At 40.1% G+C, this 20,121-nt stretch overlaps 2 protein-coding genes across 5 annotated transcripts; one reads left to right on the forward strand and one right to left on the reverse strand.

Annotated features, from left to right (window-relative positions):
* Window positions 1-151: 151 nt before the first annotated feature.
* pcolce2b (procollagen C-endopeptidase enhancer 2b) lies at window positions 152-10,825 on the reverse strand. Its single transcript, XM_031304903.2, has 10 exons — window positions 10,750-10,825; window positions 8,672-8,933; window positions 8,267-8,375; window positions 7,541-7,796; window positions 6,192-6,316; window positions 5,548-5,684; window positions 5,298-5,461; window positions 4,235-4,318; window positions 1,669-1,836; window positions 152-1,331 (listed from the first exon to the last, which is right to left on the reverse strand). Exons 1-10 carry the CDS (start codon window positions 10,808-10,810, stop codon window positions 1,201-1,203), a joined length of 1,497 nt encoding a protein of 498 aa, XP_031160763.2. The 5' UTR covers window positions 10,811-10,825; the 3' UTR covers window positions 152-1,200.
* LOC116053758 (U2 snRNP-associated SURP domain containing) lies at window positions 10,011-19,900 on the forward strand. 4 transcript variants are annotated; one of them, XM_035998246.1, is made up of 26 exons: window positions 10,011-10,138; window positions 11,481-11,579; window positions 11,706-11,820; window positions 11,971-12,098; window positions 12,204-12,274; window positions 12,448-12,536; window positions 12,681-12,716; window positions 12,825-12,907; window positions 13,143-13,308; window positions 13,407-13,618; window positions 13,996-14,039; window positions 15,693-15,797; window positions 15,901-15,967; window positions 16,084-16,247; window positions 16,405-16,567; window positions 16,659-16,738; window positions 16,862-16,949; window positions 17,055-17,192; window positions 17,335-17,524; window positions 17,612-17,692; window positions 17,830-17,881; window positions 17,983-18,130; window positions 18,603-18,713; window positions 18,802-18,929; window positions 19,027-19,236; window positions 19,398-19,900. In XM_035998246.1, the coding sequence occupies exons 1-26, from the start codon at window positions 10,064-10,066 to the stop codon at window positions 19,531-19,533; spliced, it is 2,979 nt and encodes a 992-aa protein (XP_035854139.1). In that variant the 5' UTR covers window positions 10,011-10,063; the 3' UTR covers window positions 19,534-19,900. The 4 variants fall into 4 exon arrangements, with proteins under 4 accessions (XP_035854139.1, XP_031160775.1, XP_035854140.1 ...); XM_031304915.2 differs by having other exon boundaries at window positions 19,051-19,236; XM_035998247.1 differs by lacking the exon at window positions 12,681-12,716.
* The last annotated feature ends 221 nt before the right edge of the window (window positions 19,901-20,121 follow it).

The following is a 20,121-nucleotide window of genomic DNA, read 5'->3' on the forward strand; positions in this document are numbered from 1 at the left end:
CAGTCAACTGCCCAGCAGTCTAGGCTATGTGAGAGTCACATTACACGCACCTGGTCCATTCTCACGCTGAGCAGAGCATAGTAGCCTTAACTACTCTCAACAGACAAAGACAGACAAACAAAATGAACATGTTAAAGGGGTTTTATTTTGGAAGCTGGAAACAATAAAATATAAATAATATTCACAGACTTTTTCATATGAAAATATTTTTCATTTCATAGCTCTGCCTTTAAAAACAAAGTAAATGATGTATGCTGATAGCGGTGCTTTGCATCTGTAAACAAACTAAAGAAAAACAGCTTTAGCTAGGAAGGTCCTCATTTCTTTCACAAAAAAACAGCATACAAATCTTTCAAAAAAGAATCATGTATATATTAAATATTGCACTTTTTTACAACCACTTAAAAACTTCCAAATCCTGCCCATTAAAATTGAACACAGAAAATGAACTGCAGGTTGTTAACGCCGTCATTCAAACTGCAACAATCAGCTGTGACAAATCCCCTATGGATATTAATCAGGCTTGTGAAATTAAAGATATATTTGTTTAATGCATATACTAAATAATAAAATCCACTGTTCATTCACATTGCACTCCACAGCCTCAAAAGGGGAAAAACTGAAAAATAGAATGTAGAAAAATGTGAAATGAATAGTGCCATCACAGGATGTCAGAACAGGTGTGCACACTGAAAATGTAAACAATCTGATTAATGTTTGTTTTATGAAAAACTGAAACATAAATTGTTATACTCCCTATTCTGGGCTCCTGTTACTGGCTACATTTTAAATCCATGCTCGGGACATGACAGGAATGTGACTAGGCAGAGTGAGAATGGGCTGTGGAACAGGGATGGAAACTTCAACTAATTGTGTTGCTGATTAACCTGAGGTTACAAAACAGATTAACCTACTGGTCTTTTAAAAGAAGACAGACAGAAGTAGAAGTACTTAATGTCTTCTTGTTTATTCTAAAAACATGCAATCTGCAGCAAAATTAATAAATAGAAAAATCTAAGTTGCACCTAATTGAATGGATCATGTTAAGTTTTGTTCTGGCATCTCTGCATCCACTTTCAGTTTTGTTGTGGTGGCCTGTGTTTGTGTTGTTGAGATCATTTTTTTTTTGCTTAATTGTTTCCATCCACAGCTGAGCCTCAGGCAAACCTGTCCAGTGGAAAACCTCAGCGCTACTGGAACTCAGCACTGCTTATTTTTCAGAATGTTGAGTCCTTTCTGGTTCTTTGTCTTAAACGCCATAACGAAGTGGTGGGGGGCGATTTTCCCCCGGCCATCCTCATCCACCTGACCCATGAAGACGTAGTTCAAGCCTGGAGAGGTCACACACAAAAAACCTGAATGCAGTGGCGGAACGGCAGAGACATTCAGGGAGGCCAAATATCAGAATCTCCACACGGCAGGTCTGTATACCATATGTTTATATGCATACATATAAACATATTTTATGTTCTGACTGTTTAGACAGTGAGTTCTGCCGCTCACCTCACACTTTGGGGCGAGCTTTATCAACTGCGCGTGATGGCACAGCAAAGGAGGCAAACTCAGAGCCATAGATTATTCAAAACAGTCAACTACGAACATCATACTGATTATCATCATTTAGATACGGATACTTTTTTTTATTTGACCAGCACTCTGTGAACTCACCTCTCTTGACAAATGGACACTTCTTGCACAGGATAATGATCTTGGTGCTCATCGTCTTTCCTGCCTGCTGAATGGCCAGACTGCCTTCTTTATAAACGTTGATAATAGAAATGGTGGCGTACATACTTCCTCCTCTCATCACCGCAGTAATGACAGTCCCGGTTATCACTGTCATGGGCACACACATACACGCAGGTCATGACAAACCCATACATAAGTACTGAAAACCCACTAAAATAGTACATCACATAATGAGAATATATTTGCCCTTGCTGTACACAATACCTGACACACTTCCTCATAAACTATAAAGCCTAGACATTGATAAAAAGATTTCAGTTTTATTTATCTTTTTAAAACATCACTACCTTGGCAAGTGCTGTTTATGGGCTGTGGTTAGAACAAAAGCCAAAGCTAGAAATAAAATAAAAAACTCAAATGTGACCACAGTCAGCAGGATTCATCCTCTGGAAACCATGAGTGTCAATCAGATATGTCACAGGATAAGGAAGCAAAAACTTTGTCAGAGGATGACCAAAGTCACAAGGATTTGTCGTCTGTTCACCCTGGATATTTCTACCAAATTTCACAACAATCCATCAATTATATTTCATTAAAAGCCAAAGATTTCAATCCGGCTCTTAAAAAGTCACAGAATATGTGTAATGTAAAGAATTTACAGCAAATTGTTCAACATCAGAGAAAGGGGGACGTGGAATTTACAGTGGGGAAAACACATCAAGGATATCATTTACTGTCATTTTAAGACTTTCAAAGAATAAGCATTTCCAAGATACGGCCCTGTCTGTGACAAGGCCAAGTTAAATGTGTGATATCATATAAATATTTTGAGTCAGTGGAGCTGAGGTCACGCGATTTTACATACTATACAATCTAAGAGAGAAAACACATAGCAATTGTTTTCATCTACACAATTATTTTTCTGTTTTAGACACTGGTTAAAAAGAAAGGCAAATGTGAAACTCCATGAGAAATCCTCTCTAAGGTTAATTTGTCTGAATACAGAAATGCTACCAACTTCTGAATCTCCCAGATCTTTTTTCTATTTGGTTGTGCTAACAAATGTGCAGGGTGAAGTTTCCGTCATTTCCTGTTTAGTCTGACCGAGTCTCCAAAAGTACTACTGTTTTGTTGTTTGGACATTTAGCAGTGACAGCTGAGTGGACAGTGGAGCCAGTGGAGTGAGAGGGAATCACATCTCATTCAGCATAAACAGGATTCTTTACACTGATGGTACCAATATGTCTGGACTTCACATACTGTTTCATTTCCTGACAGGGATGAGAATAGCCAGAGGACTGCCTGTTTTAGTAATGTTATTTTATCTGATGCTACTGTTACATAAACCAGTGAACCGCTTTTGACAATTGAAAGTGCACATATCACATTGTCAGATTAAACAATACCAACAGTTATGACTTTAAAGTGCTCATATTATGCTCATTTTTAGGTTCATAATTACATTTAGAGGTTGTAGCAGAATAGGTTTATGTGGTTTAATTTTCAGAAAACACCATATTTTTGTTGTACTGCACATTGCTGCAGCTCCTCTTTTCACCCTGTGTGTTGAGCTCTCTGTTTTACCTACAGAGTGAGGCATCACACTTCTGTACCATCTTTGTTGGGAGTCACACATGCGCAGTAAGTACTGCTAGCTTGTCAGTTGCAGAGCATGAGGGAATGCCATGCTAGCAGCTAGGCGAGCATTATAACGTGTGTTACAAAGTGACGCACGTTCGTCATGGAAGTAAAGGCTGGACTACAATAGAGCTGTTTGGAGCAGTTTGTGAACAATATTTTCTCTGGAATATAGTAAGTCCCTTTGGGGTGGACTTTGGGCTTTTTCACTTTGTAAACCTATAATGTGCACAAAAAGATATATAACACAATAAAGGAAAGGAAAAAAGCCAAAAAGCACAATATGAGCACTTTAAGTGTTGATTAGACAAACTATTTTCAGTCTACCGCCTCGCTACTTCATTGTGTGCCGACTCTGCCACCACATCACACAGGTGTTTTTTTCCACATGCACCACCACGTCGCTTGCCTTTCCTCAGTTCCTGAAGCAAATCCAAGTGAACTCTTTGAAATGCCAATCTAACACATGTGGTATACATCTCTAAGAGGAAAACATCAGAGAGAGTAGCAAACGGAGGCCGAGCCTGAGTCAACACGCTCAGTCATTTATTAACAGTTTACCCACAGTCAGAGGCTGAGTGTGTATGTGTGTGTTTACACTGGAGGTAACTGTGTCCTACTGTATACACTCCTTCACTTCCTGACAGGCTATCAAGGAAGTCTTTGAGATGCGCAGTGAGAAATCAGAGGAGCAAAGATAGTGACATGATCAGGACTGTAAACTGCTTGTTAGGGGAGATTTGGCTGACGTAAATCTTTGAAGAATCTGTACTGTTAAGGTTCGTACTCTGTATGTATGTACAGTAACAGTAAATATGTTCAATAATAACCTTAGCAAAGCTGGGACATATTAGTTACTGTAGCTTATGTGGTTTAAATAAATTGCAATAAGCTCTGATGTTCTTACCAAAATTGCTGGAGCAGTAATTGCTCTCAAGTGTTCCCCGTCTTTTGCATTTCTGCTGGCACAGGGCTACAGAGTACTTTAGAGCTGTGGACACACACACACACACACACACACACACACAGAAAAATGAAACAAAGAAAAGAAAGAAAATTAAACCTGTAATTTTGTTTTTGTTCTCAGTAACACAAGAGTTAAACATAAATGGCTGCCTGTCAGCCTCAGAGACAATGTGCAGTGTGTAAAATAGCGAGATAATGTGACAAGTGAACATCTGTTTTTCGAGTTAGAGATAGTAAAGAGTCCATAAAGGAGAGAACCAAGAAAATACAAGCTAACTGTCTAAATGTTATTCTTACTGAAGAGGGAAAAGTCAGGAGTGATAAGCCAACAAGAAAGCACTGTCGCATAATGACATCATGGCAGGGAGGCACCGAAATAACCTGGCTTGACTTAAGGGAAAAAAACAACAGTGTGTGGGAAAGTGAGTTTGAGTATGAAAATGAGCTGTGATTGCGGGTGCGAACACAAGACCGCATTGTATATGAACTTGTGTTATGTACACAAGAGAAAATATGAGCAAAAGACGTTTTTAGCATATGTTGTGTTTGAACATGTGCTGCTGTTGGCTGCATCTTTAATAGAACCTGCAGTCTCCAGCAGGAGAATGATGCATCACAACTGCATGTCAGATTGTGAAGATCCACTATTTAGTTTGACCGTTTGTGTTCATAAAATGGGTAAAAGTGATCCGTTAAACAAAGAGTATTTGTAATTATGTTAGCTATTTATCCACATGTACTGTAAAGCAGTTCTGATTCAGAACTCTTAAACAAAAGCAGTGTAAAGATGACTCTAGCAGTACACTTCACTTAGTTCTTTTCTTGCCCAGATCTGCTATCAGAAGCAGACTGCAGATGTCCCCCTTGCTTAAATGTAAAGATAAACCGCACATGTTGGCAAGAGAATCCAGTAGTACAAAGCCAGTATGTATCATAGCTACATCAACAAATACAGATGTTAGAAGACCTCTAGAGGTTTCTATTGGATAAGAGTTGCTACCTACGTATGGGCCTGGTGGTGACTGGCTGAGTGGTAGTGGTGGGTGGTATCGTGGTGGTGGGGAATTTCTTTGGTCTGAACTTGTAGTGTCCAATGAAGCCGTCTGCGGTTAAACTGAGATCTGACAGGAACTGGATGAGGAGCTGGTTCCCATCTGAGAACACTGGCCTGCAAAAAAAACGCAGACTGAGTGTAAACTGAGAGGAATTCATAGGATGGATGTTTTTATTGAAAATAAAATCAGAATCACCTACGCTGGGGGGCTGTCTCCACAGTATTTGCCAATTCTCTTGGCGTCGTTGATTTCTGCCCCGTTGAAAATGGAAACATGGTCATAGCGGCAGTAGTTATCCCTTTCCACATCAAACTTTTCGAACTTGACTTCAATAATCTGCAGTAATAGACAAACCACAAAGAAAATCTTTCATCAAGCAAAAGCTTGCAATAGGGCTATCAGGGTAGGTCATTTGATTAAAGGGTACCCTATCATTTGTGGGATGATGTAGTCTTGATCCACACCCATTACACATTGAGCCCTCTTAAAAGAGTACTCCACAGATTTAGCATTACACTGCTGTAATGATGTCAGACTCATGAAGGACAGTTTAAAATTAGGATAAAAACCAACGCAGCAGAACTAGAGATACCATCTTTTTTATTCCAAACATTCTTCTTCCTTGTCAAAACCTGCTGCCTACATTACCCATAATGCAGGGGGTGTTATGTTAGAGCCACAAAAGGCTTTATACAACTTTTTTCACATATGCAGTATTCAGGTTCAATAGGCCAATTTGCCTAAATCTCTATTCCTTTAAGAGTTGTTTGCTATCAGACCTTTACATATAACACATCCTTTTATTAAGAAATATTAAGAGGAATTCATTTTGAACTCTCTGACCTGGTTCTTTGGTGCCACTATGTGCCAGGAGCAGGTGACACCAGCTGGGTAGTCCTTCTCAGGCCAGTTGGGAGTTTTAAAAGTCCCAGAGGGCTTGTCCAATCTGCCTCCACAGTACTGTTCCCCTGAAGAGTAATGACTTAAGTTAATATTGGGTAGCCATCAGGAATCTGCAAAATATAATTCCTGTTCCTTATTCATCATCATTTTAGGATGCAGTAGCATGCACATTATATGATCCTGCAATTAACCACTACTGTAATAGTTGCTCTCATTGCCTTCTTTGTCATTATGTGTACCCTATAAAGCAAGTCACTCATTAGTCCTGTGCAGTGAACAGTTTAAAAAAGACGCCATGCTTCCAACGTCCTCAAGCATCTGAGAAACATCAGTTCAATAACCACATAGACTGTCAAAGAACTGAATCTCTCAAAGACATGTTTTCTTTGTAACATACACTTAGATTGATGTTTTCTTTCCAACACGTTGAAAGAAGAAGTACAATTTAGTACAGTCACAATAATAGACACTTAACGAACGTTGTGCTGTACAGTTTTGACAATGCTCAGAGACTGCATAGCAACAGTCTATCTGCTACCATCCATTGTGTAAGAGCCAGGCAGGCGGGTCAATAGACATTGTCCATTACAGCTGTCAGCTCCTTGGGTACAGAGAACCTGCCATTAAAATTCCATTCAAACAGAAGACGTGACTTTGCAACCCTGCAGAGAGGAAGAGGCTCATTCAACTCTAAGTTATACTTCTGACCTGTGCCTTCTACCAAAGTGCTTCAAGAAATGTCAGTGAGAAATTCCACATCATACTGCGAGAAGTGTTAAGATATTCCTCCCTTTTTGTCCACATGCTGGAACCTTAAACCCATACATAGCCTTGTTTCAGACAGCTGAAACCCCCAAAGGTCACTGTTTTTACTGAGCAGAAGAAAAACTATACCTCATTCTGTTTCACTGTGTGTATGCACACCTGGAAAGTGTTATGCAAAAGCTGAATTCTAATGAGGAGGTAATTTTTTCTGTATGTCTGGGTATTGTGGTACCATGCAATGACCTCACTGAAGCCACTCTGTTATACAGCCTTGTTAATGTGCTTTTAAAAGACTGACCCTGTGCCAACACAGACACACTCCCAGGCCAGTATCAGATTCCTTTATGGGGTGAAGTTATGGCTAAGACACAGTCTTTAGTGTCTCTGTATTACTTGGGTAGCAGCAAGATATTCTCTACACAGCTGCTACCCTTGCAACCCTGGCACCTATGTGTAGGTCAGCAAAATTAAGAGCCAGCATGCCAAAACAATTCTTAAAGCTTCTTCTTCCCATTTTTGCTTACCTCTCTCATGTGGGTGGGCAGCAGAGAAAACAGCCAGGAAGCCACTCCCAGCTGTGTTGGCATCAGATACCATCTGCAGGAGCATCTTGTTGCCCGTGGATACCAGGGCTCCTGGCTTGAACGTCCCACAGAAGCGACCAAGTCTTTGCACACTGATATGGCCACTGTAAACATCCACATAGTCATAGCGGCACAGGTTGTCGCTCTCCAAGTCAATAAAGCGGAATGACAGGACCACGACCTTTCCCTCAGGGACCTGCGTGGGAATTTACAGCGGGCATTAAGGGTTTAACATAATTACAATTATTGCTGAGAGCAATAAAATGTCACAATAGGTAGGCTACACACCTCCCATGAATGTTGGCTTGTTACTTCAATGATGTCCAGTAAAACAATCTTCTCCACATGTGATTGCAGATACTAACATGTTTAACAGTAAGCCTGACTTACAGTATGTAGAGCAGGCAAAATGCAACTTGGCCCAGCCACACTACAAGTTTGATTGTTCAAATGGGCAGTAGCCTAATGTAAAGGAGCCAGTCAGGAAAACTGCCTTAAGCTGTGGTGAAGTATTTTTGGAAGGAAATTAGGGGTTAGTGAATCGTACTATTATATTGTGCAGCTGTTTGATGTGTTTTTAGTTGACAATGTAGCCATCCATTGTATCATTATTATTATTCTAGGCTATGTTAAGAAAGCAAAACGTGAATTTGAAATTGGACTTACTGTAATCCTCCACACACATTTGGTATTTGGAGGGTAAACTCCTGGGTACCCCTGGCTCCCGATTACTCCAGAATCTCCTGTAATGTTTCCACCGCATGTGAAGGTTGGTCTAAAGGGGGAAAATAATGTTTTCTATTTTCAAAATATCAAATGATAATGTGGTAAAACAATAAACATTATATAGGCTATACGTTAACGACAGCCTGCGGTTGATATAACACAGATTTAATTCAATGCGCCATATGTCCTGACTGGAGGCACTCCGGACTGCAGAATATTCATCTAAATAAACTCCAGTCAACTGACGCTGCTTCTCCACACGCTACATGAGATCCTTGACACCTTGCTCACTCATAAAGCTTTCAAATCAATTGATGAAAAAATGTAAATAAAGGTGTAGGCTACCTCCGCTGAGACTGCGCACAGACCTCTGTCAAGAACAGTAGACTCCATGCGCAAAAAATACTGCATGTTCTCCACATTGCTGGTTTAAGGGAGCAGGCGCTTCGCCGGTTTTCGCCCCGTGGCATGAATGGCATTGTGTTCTGCAGCTCAAACGGTGGAGTAAAGTAACCAGGAGTTCCTGCTGGGAGTTCCAGTAACTGCAAGCCGTAGCAGATGAATATAGTATTTGTTCTGTCTGGAAGGAGGGACGAAGCACAGGCTGCTGCTTTAAAAAAAAATACATTAAAGACGCGCTGGGAGGGTGTGAGGTCTCGCATTAGTTTCATACGGCACCTGGCGTAAAAAAAAACCTTGAAGGAGGTGGCATGAATAAACTTGACTCCAGAAATGAATGGTTTGGCATTCCAAACAATATGGACCAGCAGCATACATATGGCAGAGACCTGATTATAGGCTACCCAAGATCATAACTCAGTGCCGGCAATGTGCGAAACACATACAGTAGGATAGCCTATACTAACCAGATGTGGATTAATAGAGGACAACTGTGGCCTGTTCTCTAATAGGCATGTGCATTTTACACTAGCTGAAACATCATTATATAGGTGTTTGAAATCGCCTAAGGTAGTGGGTTGTCAGAATAATATGCACAGGTAGCCTAGAGAGCGAGAGCACCACCTACTGGACTAAATACGGTCCAGCTACTTGGTACATATATTAGCTCAAATACACCGTTATTATCAATTAAATAATAATAATAATAAAAAAAGATTGCGGATACAAATTGATCTTGCATTATGCACATTTGCCTATGAAAATATACAAATCTCTAGCCTATATGTGACATAACAAAAAAAAACAACAAAAAAAAACAATTGGAATGGATGCTTTAAATGACCGTGTAAAAAGAGATCTTGTTTTGTCTCTCAAAATCATTGCAATTTTCATACACTCAACTCAACTTTATTTGTAGGCATAGCACTTTTCATGCAAGCAGTCCAAAGTGCTTCACGGACAAAATTAAAACAATTACCACAGTTAAAAACAAAACAAAAACAAATACAAAAAAACAAAACAAAAAATGACAACAAAAAATATGTAAGCAAGACTAAAAAATTACAACAATAATAAAACAATACGTTAAAAATCAACTAAAAGCCAACAGAATAAAACAAACACCGGGAATGATATTTAAAAAAAAAAAAAAAAATTAAAACGTATAAACTAATGATATAACATTACCCCAAATTAAAATCACACGGCTCTAGTTGCGTTTTTTGTTCATGTAAACTATGACCACCAAAGAGTGGCAGTAAATATAAGATTAGCCATTACTGGTTCGGTGGTTGATTGTGTAGCCTGGAGTGGACGTTTGCCGCTATCTTCTAATCGATGATCGATTTTATTTTAGTTCAACAAAAGATGGCGGACCGAACGCCTGGTGGCTCTCAAAAAGCTAGCGCTAAGGTGAATTTACTGTTTGTACATGCATTAGCTATGTCTTATCTGTTGTAATGAAAACATTGTAAATAATATTATGCAATAACAACGTTGACTATTTACATATGTATAGCCTGCAAGAGACTAGAGTCGCGAGTGTGCGCAACGGTGTTAGCTAACTACCAACACGCTAAAGCTAACGTTACCCTTTGGCCACACTGGCTAATTTAGCTAAGCTAAACCTAAGCGATTTAGCTAACGTTACCACAAGAATGACTAGTCAGGGCAGTTGACCCAGAAAGGAATAGTGTTTGCTAACCAGCTAATACGGACATAGTTAGTCTTCAGGACAAAGTTTAGTTGATATATGTTTGAATTTAGAAATGGTACATGTAATATTTTGGAACTCGGGCCTAACAATATTTGAGCCTTAGCTAGCTCCTTGTAACAGTCATTCAGTCGGTGGTGCTGCAGCAGATACCTGCTTGTTAGGCCTCTGGCTAATTTTGCTAAATTGTCGCTACTTCCTGATGTCCGGCTGCAACTAACGTTACGTAGAAAATACGCAGTAAATGCAACTTAAAGAATCACCATCAAAGGTTTAGGCAATGATCGCAAACTACGAGTGGACACTTAACAGTGTAGTGCGAGTTGCGTGTTGTTACGGCAATGGATCCCGCTTATTCTTCCTGTCAACATGATTGCTGTCACGCTTTAGTAATCTTCTTCTTCTTCTTTGGGGTTTTACGGCAGCCGGCATCCAAAAAGTTGCATTGCTCGCTTTAGCAATCATCTGAATAATAATATTTAATACTAACTTGGAGCAGTAACGTTAGTGATCCGTGTGATGGCCTGGATATGAGGGCAGCAGAGAATGTTGATACTTTTAAACTAAAAGACTTACCTTTTTATTCTAACTAAGCTGTATTTATTTATGTTTATTTATCTATGCATTTCAGTCAGTTTTACTTAATGGTGTATGTTGGTATATATACCAAGTTGTAGTTTTTATCTATTTCTAAACCTGCCTCTGGTGTTTCCTTAGTGTAAATTGATGAGATTTAATAGTGTTTCCTCAGCTCCTGTTTTTATTTTCAGTGAATGTTGTTATTGAGTGTGTTAATAATTACAAAGCCACTTATTGCTTTGTGTGGATTCTGGGAAGCACTTTGTCATCCATCCATCCATCTTCTTCCGCTTATCCGGTAACGGGTCGCGGGGGTTTGTGTTATATTTTTATGTATGAAAAGTGCTATACAACTAAACTCTGATTGATTGAAATGTTATATGCACCCACATTTAGAGTTGTATTGTGAAACTATGAAATACCTATTAATGCCAGTCAACCATGCTTTGTTTACAACAACAGGCGCTGCTTGAGAGCAAACTGAAGTCTTTCAGCATTGGCAAAATGGCAGTGGCAAAGAGGACCTTAAGCAAGAAGGAACAAGATGAAATAAAGAAAAAAGTAAGTATTGGCTTCCTTTCTAGAGAATATTGTCTATTTGATCTGTGGTAACTGGGTACACATTGTGTAAAGATGCTTCTCTGTAAGTTGATGTATGTATTTATTTACACTGGCTTCTATGTTCAGGAGGATGAGCGGGCAGCAGCAGAGATTTATGAGGAGTTTCTTGCTGCTTTTGAAGGAGGTGGTGATGGCAAAGTCAAAGCCTTTGTCCGTGGTGGTATTGCAAATGCAACAAAAGGTACAACATTTCTTGTATTTCCCAAATTAATTGAATACTATGTTTTGGCACAAGCACAGTTCACAACATCCTCCATCCACGACTTGAAAAGGTGAAATGCTAATGTAAATGTAGTGGAATTCAGAACAAATGCACTCTTTCACCTTTCAGAGGAGGCAGCTGCTGATGAGAAGAAAGGAAAATTGTACAAGCCCAAGTCACGTTTTGAGACCCAAACCCCAAAAAGCTTCTTGCCTTTGGAAACCCCACCTCAGTTTTTACCAATAGACAAAAGACATGTAAGTGTTATCACAGTCAACAAGTAGCCTTTCTTGTTATTGCTGTAGTAAATTATGCTTTAAATCTTTGACTGTGTTGATATTATTTCCAAATGTGTATTTCAGCCTGTGAAGAAAAGTACTGAAAAGGAAAAGAAGAAGAGCAACTTGGAGCTCTTCAAAGAAGAACTTAAACAGTAAGTTTCAACACACAGATCTGTTTTAATCTATGTATTTTTCTTGTTTAGGGCAGTGGAAACTAGAGTTTCTCAGGTGTTATGGTGTGGAATGGTGCGGTTCCGAAAGTACGAACGTTGTAATAATTTGAACATATGTTGTGTGTAATTGTACTTCACGGTGTTTCCTGCAGAATACAGGAGGAAAGGGATGAAAGACACAAGCTGAAAGGACGTGTTAGTCGTTTCGAACCTCTCGCGAGCACAGACGGAAGACGCTCATGTAAGTGTCTTTAAGCTGCATGACTGTGTTCCATGTACTAACTTGGCCTGAAATGGCGCCGTCCTTCATGCCTTGCTCCACTCACCCCCCTTTGTCCACTTTTGCCCTGAAACAAAATTTATACTGCGTTTCTGCTTCTTTTAGCGGATGGTTCTTCAAGAAGAAACCGTCCGTCCAGTGGTAATTTTGACTTAATATAGTGGCCGTGAATATCTTCATCTTGCTAAGAAAATATGTTGTCTTGTCAGACAGCGGTAGGAAATTCTTCTGTCTTTTCTGTCTCTGCAGTTTTGGATGATTGTGCGCCAGGTTCCCATGATGTTGGAGACCCGTCCACCACTAACTTGTATCTCGGAAACATCAATCCACAGGTGACTTTCTATCCAAACATTTATGAAGTAGAGGAGAAACGGGATGACATAGCTTTGCTGTGAACAGAGGGCTTGACTTGAGTGTTTTGCTTTATTACGAGCGGAGTCTTGACTCTAAATACCAAAAGGAAATGTTTCTTATGCCCTTAATTTCAAGTGGTTATGTTGGGCAGATATTTACCCAATGTCCATTTATGAAGTAATAATATTATCCATGTATATCTTTGTTTTTTAGATGAATGAGGAAATGCTGTGTCAGGAGTTCGGCCGCTATGGCCCGCTGGCCAGTGTGAAGATCATGTGGCCGAGGACAGACGAGGAGAGGGCTCGGGAGAGGAACTGTGGCTTTGTGGCTTTCATGAACAGGAGGGATGCTGAGCGAGCGCTCAAGAACCTAAATGGTACAAAGCAGGATTTTTTTTATATTAATTAAATAAATAAATCAATCACACAAACTTTCTTTCCAGCCATTGTAAATATTTTTTTACCTCTGTTACAGGAAAGATGATAATGAAATTTGAGATGAAATTAGGATGGGGCAAAGGCGTGCCCATTCCACCCCATCCCATCTACATCCCTCCTTCCATGATGGAGCACACACTCCCACCGCCTCCCTCTGGCCTACCCTTCAACGCACAGCCCCGGGAGAGGCTAAAGAACCCCAATGCTCCCTTGCTTCCTCCACCTAAAAACAAGGAGGAGTTTGAGAAGGTAACTCAGCATGTCAGCCTAGGATTTTCTCATGGGTTATGGCAGTGTTTTATAAATTCAGCTGGTAAGATGTTAGCCTTTATTATGAGCAGTCTGTACAAGCTTTAATCCAGTTTTGTGATAGCTTTTGTCTTGCTGAATTAAACTAGTTTTGCACTGTATATCAAAGTGTGGGTATAATGAAATGTTAGCGTGTGGAAAATGGAAAAGTGTTATGGTTAATGAAGACAGTGTCAGGGGTGTTTGGCCTTTAGTAAAACTGACAGCAGTAAAGGAAAGTTGTTGTCTTTAAAATGCATTTTTTATATTTTTCACCTGTTGCCTTTTTAACAATACTCACATTCTATGTTTATTATCTGATGTGACTTCATATACAGACTCTGTCGCAAGCCATAGTCAAAGTGGTTATCCCAACAGAAAGGTACATGTTTTTCTTTTTTTAAATTGGTGTACAAACATAGAAAAAACATCCCATAATGAAGCTAAAGTTTGATCGGTTGATCACTGCATGCTACAGGGGGCTGGTCAGTATGGGTGAGCAATGGTTGAGGCTATTGCACAATGTCTTCATATTAGCAGATAGAATAATACTGATCGACGAGTTTGTTTTGTAACTTGCTCTTTCACACTCCACCATCACTCATATTTCTTTTAAAATATGTAGCAAACCATCATTATAGTGCTTATTTAATATGCTGTTTAGAACCAAACATCACAACTTTAGTCCATCACAGTTCCACTCCATACATCAACATTTAATTGTGTTGTTTTTCAACTTTAGTGACATGTCACTCTGCCACATACATAGTCTGCTGATTCTAGTTCTGTAGTTGTGAAATCCTGCTCTCTGACCATTGCTCACTCAGACCGTCTACCCCCTTGGCCTCTGTCACTCTATCGGGAGCTCACTAAATCTGGCCCCTGCCAACAAATCCAAACCTGCCAGTATTAGTCTATAAATGACCTTTGACATTGGCCTTGGTGAGCAGCACAAGTTGAACTGTCTGCAGCAGCGAGGGACCTGAAAAGCATCATGGGATGGATTGGGAAAGTATACTGAATTTTACCCCGCCATTGGTACGATCGGCTCCAATACAAGTAAATGTGATTGTGTTGTCAAATGAAAGACATCCTTTGTCTTGTTGGCCACTTTAGGCTAATTGTATGCAGCCTGCACCATGTATCTCCCCAAAATTGTCACAGAAGAACTTAAGTGATCCCATTTGCACTGTATTCAGTTATGACCAACTCCACCAGCAGATAACATATTTAGCCTATTTAGGCCAACAATCCTGTACTGCTTTGGTTCTTCCTCACTTTACATTAGTCAGGACATGAGTGGGAAATGAAAGGCACTGTATTGACAGACTTTTCAGTTAATACAGTGTCTTGTCAATGACTCGCTTCTACTTTCCCAAGTTCTTCAGCTTCACTTTGTGCCCATTTTTTTTCCAAAATTGATTCAAGGAAGATTTCAAAGAAAGGGTCCAGGCAGTGCAATGTAATGTAAAACCTGTTGCACTGTAGCCTTAAAGAAAACCGGCATGAACTTGATGATTTAAAAAAAGAGAAGAAAAAAAAATCTGTTTTAAGTAATTCTTGATTTATATGAAAGTTTTACTGTAAATGTTTTTGGCAGCATTTATGCAGTGATGTTATACATAGACTCAGAGGCATAGTCACAGTTACATTTAATTTATGCCTGGTTACGTAACACTGTTTGACAGTTGTCTCTCTCTTAAGATGCTTCTCACTTGATTATTCGCAGTAAATTAATAATAAATAGAAGTGATTGTATATTTTGGCTTTAAGTGACCTCTTCTGCCAGGTGCATTAAAGCAATTATGACCATGGCAGTGCACTATTCAGTTGCACCCTATTGCATGTGATATCTGCAGTTATGCCCTGCAACATTTGTTTTGTCAATAATGCATCATGTCTGTCAAGAGACAACTGTTCTGAGTGTCAAACCGCCAAGCAAAAATTAAACTTAACCTTAACAGACAGGCTTTTTGTAGTGGTCAACAGTCAGGCCTGTCTGAATCCGTTTGTTTTAACTGTGTTTTTCTTGTAGGAATTTGCTCTCTCTCATCCACCGAATGATCGAGTTTGTGGTGCGTGAAGGCCCAATGTTTGAAGCCATGATCATGAACAGAGAAATCAACAATCCCATGTACAGGTCAGTGCAACTTTGCATCAGTAATGTATTCCTTTTTTATCATTTTAGTAGTTTTTGCAAAGTTATGATGCATAAGCTCATGTTTATGATTTTCTTCTTCCAGGTTTCTATTTGAGAACCAAAGCCCAGCACATGTATACTACCGGTGGAAGCTGTACTCCATACTACAGGTTTGATTTCTATGTTGTAAATTTCATTGGTATTCATCGGACATTAAGGAAAAATGTATCATGTTTTGGGATCACAGTCCAGCAGTTTTGATATTAACTGTGAATGACTTGCTCAGGGTGAAGCACCAGTCAAATGGAAAACGGAGGACTTTAGGATGTTTAAGAATGGCTCCTTGTGGCGTCCGCCTCCTCTTAATCCATACCTCCATGGGCCTTATGATGATGGCGAGGAAGAGGAGGAAGAGGAGGAGGGCAGCAAGAAAGGCTGTTTGAAAGAAGAGTAAGACCATTTCCTTTTAATAATTTTGGCATATATTCAGTTTAAAATGTAGTATAAAACTGTATCATCTCATGATTTACAAATGTATTAAATTGCCCTGCTGTAGGTGAACCTGCAGTTAGTTTGATATACGCTTAATTGCCCTTTATTCCCGCAGAGAGCGGGACAAACTAGAGGAGATGCTGCGTGGTTTGACTCCCAGGAGGGGAGACGTAGCAGAAGCCATGTTGTTTTGTCTCAGCCATGCCGAAGCAGCTGAAGAGATTGTGGAGTGTGTCACAGAGTCTCTGTCCATCCTCAAAACCCCTCTACCCAAAAAGGCAAGATATAGCACGGAAAAGGACCAATGAATGATCCTCATTCTGGTGAAAAATTTAAAAAAGAATGAATATTTTCTCTCTTGCATTTCAGATTGCACGGTTATATCTAGTTTCTGATGTGCTGTACAACTCGTCTGCCAAAGTATCCAATGCATCTTACTACAGAAAATAGTGAGTTGTGTACTTAACCTTCCTCGACTACATTACACAGAATTGTCAATTTAAAATTGGAAAACCTAAGTCACCTACTTTTGTTTGAAATTCACATTATTGCTCTTCCCCTCCCTTCAACAGTTTTGAAACAAAGCTCTGCCAGATTTTCGCAGACCTCAACGCGACATACAAAACGATACAGGGCCACCTTCAGAGTGAGAACTTTAAGGTACCAAATGTCCAAACCCGGCTAAGGAAACTAATAATTTACACAATCAGTTTGTCACCTACAGCATGTCACTCAACCATCCTTGTCTGCTTTTCTTTGTGGCAGCAACGAGTCATGGCATGCTTCCGGGCATGGGAGGACTGGGCTGTGTACCCAGACCCCTTTCTTATCAAGCTGCAGAACATCTTCCTGGGTCTAGTTAATCTCTCTGCAGAGAAGGAACCCCCTGTCATCATTGTGGAGGTAAATGATGTAACAATACTTTTGTAATATCCTCCCTTTTCTTCTACATGGAAATCTACTATAGTAAATTGGCTTTCCAAAGCTATCCCATGAGTTACTAAAGTCCTAGCTTGATTTTGTTTTGGTGCGGTCTTTGGCCCAGGCTGAGCCAGCAGAGGACATTGATGGGGCTCCAATAGTGGAGTATGTTGATGGCGCTCTTCTGGAGGACGTGGATGGGGTGCCGATTGACGCAGGGCCCATTGATGGGGCTCCTATTGACGGAGCCCCCCTGGATGACCTAGATGGTGTTCCTATCAAGCCCATGGAAGAAGACATAGATGGAATACCCTGTGAGTTGTGCAGAGACTAGCATAGGATGTTGTGTGAGGTGGTATGCAGCTTTTGTACCGTGTTTCAATTTCTTGCTGTTTTTATAGTGGATCCGTCCAAGGAGTCGGCCTTTAAGGTAGCACCCTCGAAATGGGAAGCGGTGGATGAGTCCGAGTTGGAGGCTCAAGGTGAGACCTTTTTAAGTGCCATCAAACTTCTAACTTAACGTGAACAGTTTTGACTTCAGTACATAAATTATCTCTGTCACCAGTTTGGTTGTGTGCATTCTTAGTTGCAGTTATGCTGTCTTTTGTTTGCTCCTCAGCTGTGACAACTTCAAAATGGGAGATATTTGAACCGCCGGAAGAAACAAAAAAGTGAGTTTAGTGTGTGCTATCTTTTCAGGGTAATGGACTGTTCTGTGAATACATTGGTGCACCCTTAACCTTTCTTTAATGAACTGTTTCCAACTCTGAAGGAATGAGGAGGACAGCGATGATGATGACAGGAGCCCTCGCTCAGAAGATAATCAGAGCTACTCCAACCCCATCAGAGATGAATCTGATATAAAGGCCAAAATGTCTGAAATGAATGAGGAGAAACGCACAAAGCTCAGAGAGATAGAGGTACTTTATCAGAAATCCCCATACTACATAATAGAGCTGGGCGATATTGAAAAAAATCAAATATCACGATTTTTTTGGACCAAAATCATCGATGTCGATATTGTAGGGTTGACTATTGGCGCTTTCATAAAATCTTAATACAATGAGAGTTTTGATAAATAGTCATAGTATCTACATTATTTGTGATCAAGTGGGTAAAGGCAAATAATAAAACAGCTAGAAAGTCTGGTAAGTTCAGAAAATGACATTGCTTTACTGGAGAGACAAGATATGACACGTGTTATATTTCATATCACGATAAGATGATATCTAGCTTCATATATCGATATAATATCAATATATTGCCCAGCCCTACTACATGACCAGCATATTATGATTGTGGTGTTCTGTATGCAAATGAAATCATAAACATAAAATATTAACAATGAAATCATTGTTTTGACCACTTTCCTTTATTGTATTGTTCACCCAGGTTAAGGTCATGAAGTTCCAGGATGAGCTGGAGTCTGGGAAAAGGCCCAAGAAGCCTGGGCAGAGTATTCAGGAGCAGGTGGAGCACTACAGGGACAAACTACTACAAAAGGTACCGAGTTAGGCTCTGCGCATTTTACTATAGATGATATCAAATACAGGAATTAAAATTGGGGTCATTTATTGTTCCCTTATTGTAGGAAAAAGAAAAGGAGAAACTTGAACGGGAGAGAGAGAGGGAGAAGAAAGAAAAGGAGAAAGCTGAAGCACGGTTGAAAGACTTGAAGAAGGAAAAAGAGAAGGAGGACACACCAACCAGGAAAGAGAGGTGAGATAACCAGTTGGCAGGCTGCTGTGTCGTGTCAGCGTCATCACTCAGTTAAGGTGGAGTTTATAAAACATGGGGTTTGTTTAATTTCTGACAGATATTTGTCCTCTCTGGTTGATAGGAAGCGGCGTCACAGTGGGTCACCCAGCCCAACGCGGACTAGCAGCAGACGAGGCCGGTCAAACTCCCCCCGTTCGGAGCGGTCAGAAAGATCAGAACGTTCCGACCGCTCATACTCTAAAGACACATCTTCCCGCTCCACCCATAAAGACTCCCCACGATCCAGCAACAAAAAGTCCTCTAAGAGGTAAGACCTGCCCAGTGCTTCTCCTAATGTTGTCATTAGAGCCATGTTTTGGTTAACTATAGGTTTTACCTTGCAATCACCATTTTCTTTTATTAATTGCAGTGTGGTTAGAAGAGTTGAAACTTTTAGCTGTAATTGCAAGGTCCTGTTTGTCCCACTAGATCACCATCACCTCGCACACCCAAACGATCCAGGAGGTCGCGTTCCAAGACGCCCAAGAAATCAGCCAAGAAGTCCCGCTCCAAATCAAGGTCACCCCATCGGTCTCACAAAAAATCAAAGAAGAGCAAACACTGACACATTTTCTTTCAACCTCCAAACCAGCCTATCCTCCTCCTTCCCCATTCTTCCCTTTTCTGCGCTGTTGTATAAAAGATTGAATGATTTGGCAGCTGAAGATCTCTGCTCAGATGTTAATGTATAGACGATGAAGAGTGGAGGGTGTTGCATGGGTTGCCATCTGGTGTATCAAATGGATGGGGCCATTGCTGTTTTATATTGTACAAAAAAATAATGTGCTTGTGTGTCCTGATTCCCCATCACCTCCCAATGGAATTCATCCATGTGGTAGACCGCACCCGTACAGAGTGTGATGACAATAGTCATATTCATGCTGTCATTTTCTGTTTTTGTAGTTCACATTAAAAAGAATTCCTAATAAAGTGTCTGTTTTGTTGTTGCATTTCTCCTTTGACAATGACAGTGTAAAAATAAAGAGGGGGTATGACATGCCACAAAGGTCACAAGGCTGGACTTGAACCCAGGACGATGCGTTATATGGCATACACTATAACCTCAAGATACCAAAAACATTCCAAGTGTTTTTATATCAAACATAATGTGGACATTTTTAATGGAGTAATTTCACCAAAGTATTGCAGAAAA

This window comes from Sander lucioperca, chromosome 23 (genome assembly GCF_008315115.2).
Source record: "Sander lucioperca isolate FBNREF2018 chromosome 23, SLUC_FBN_1.2, whole genome shotgun sequence".
NCBI lineage: Eukaryota > Metazoa > Chordata > Actinopteri > Perciformes > Percidae > Sander > Sander lucioperca.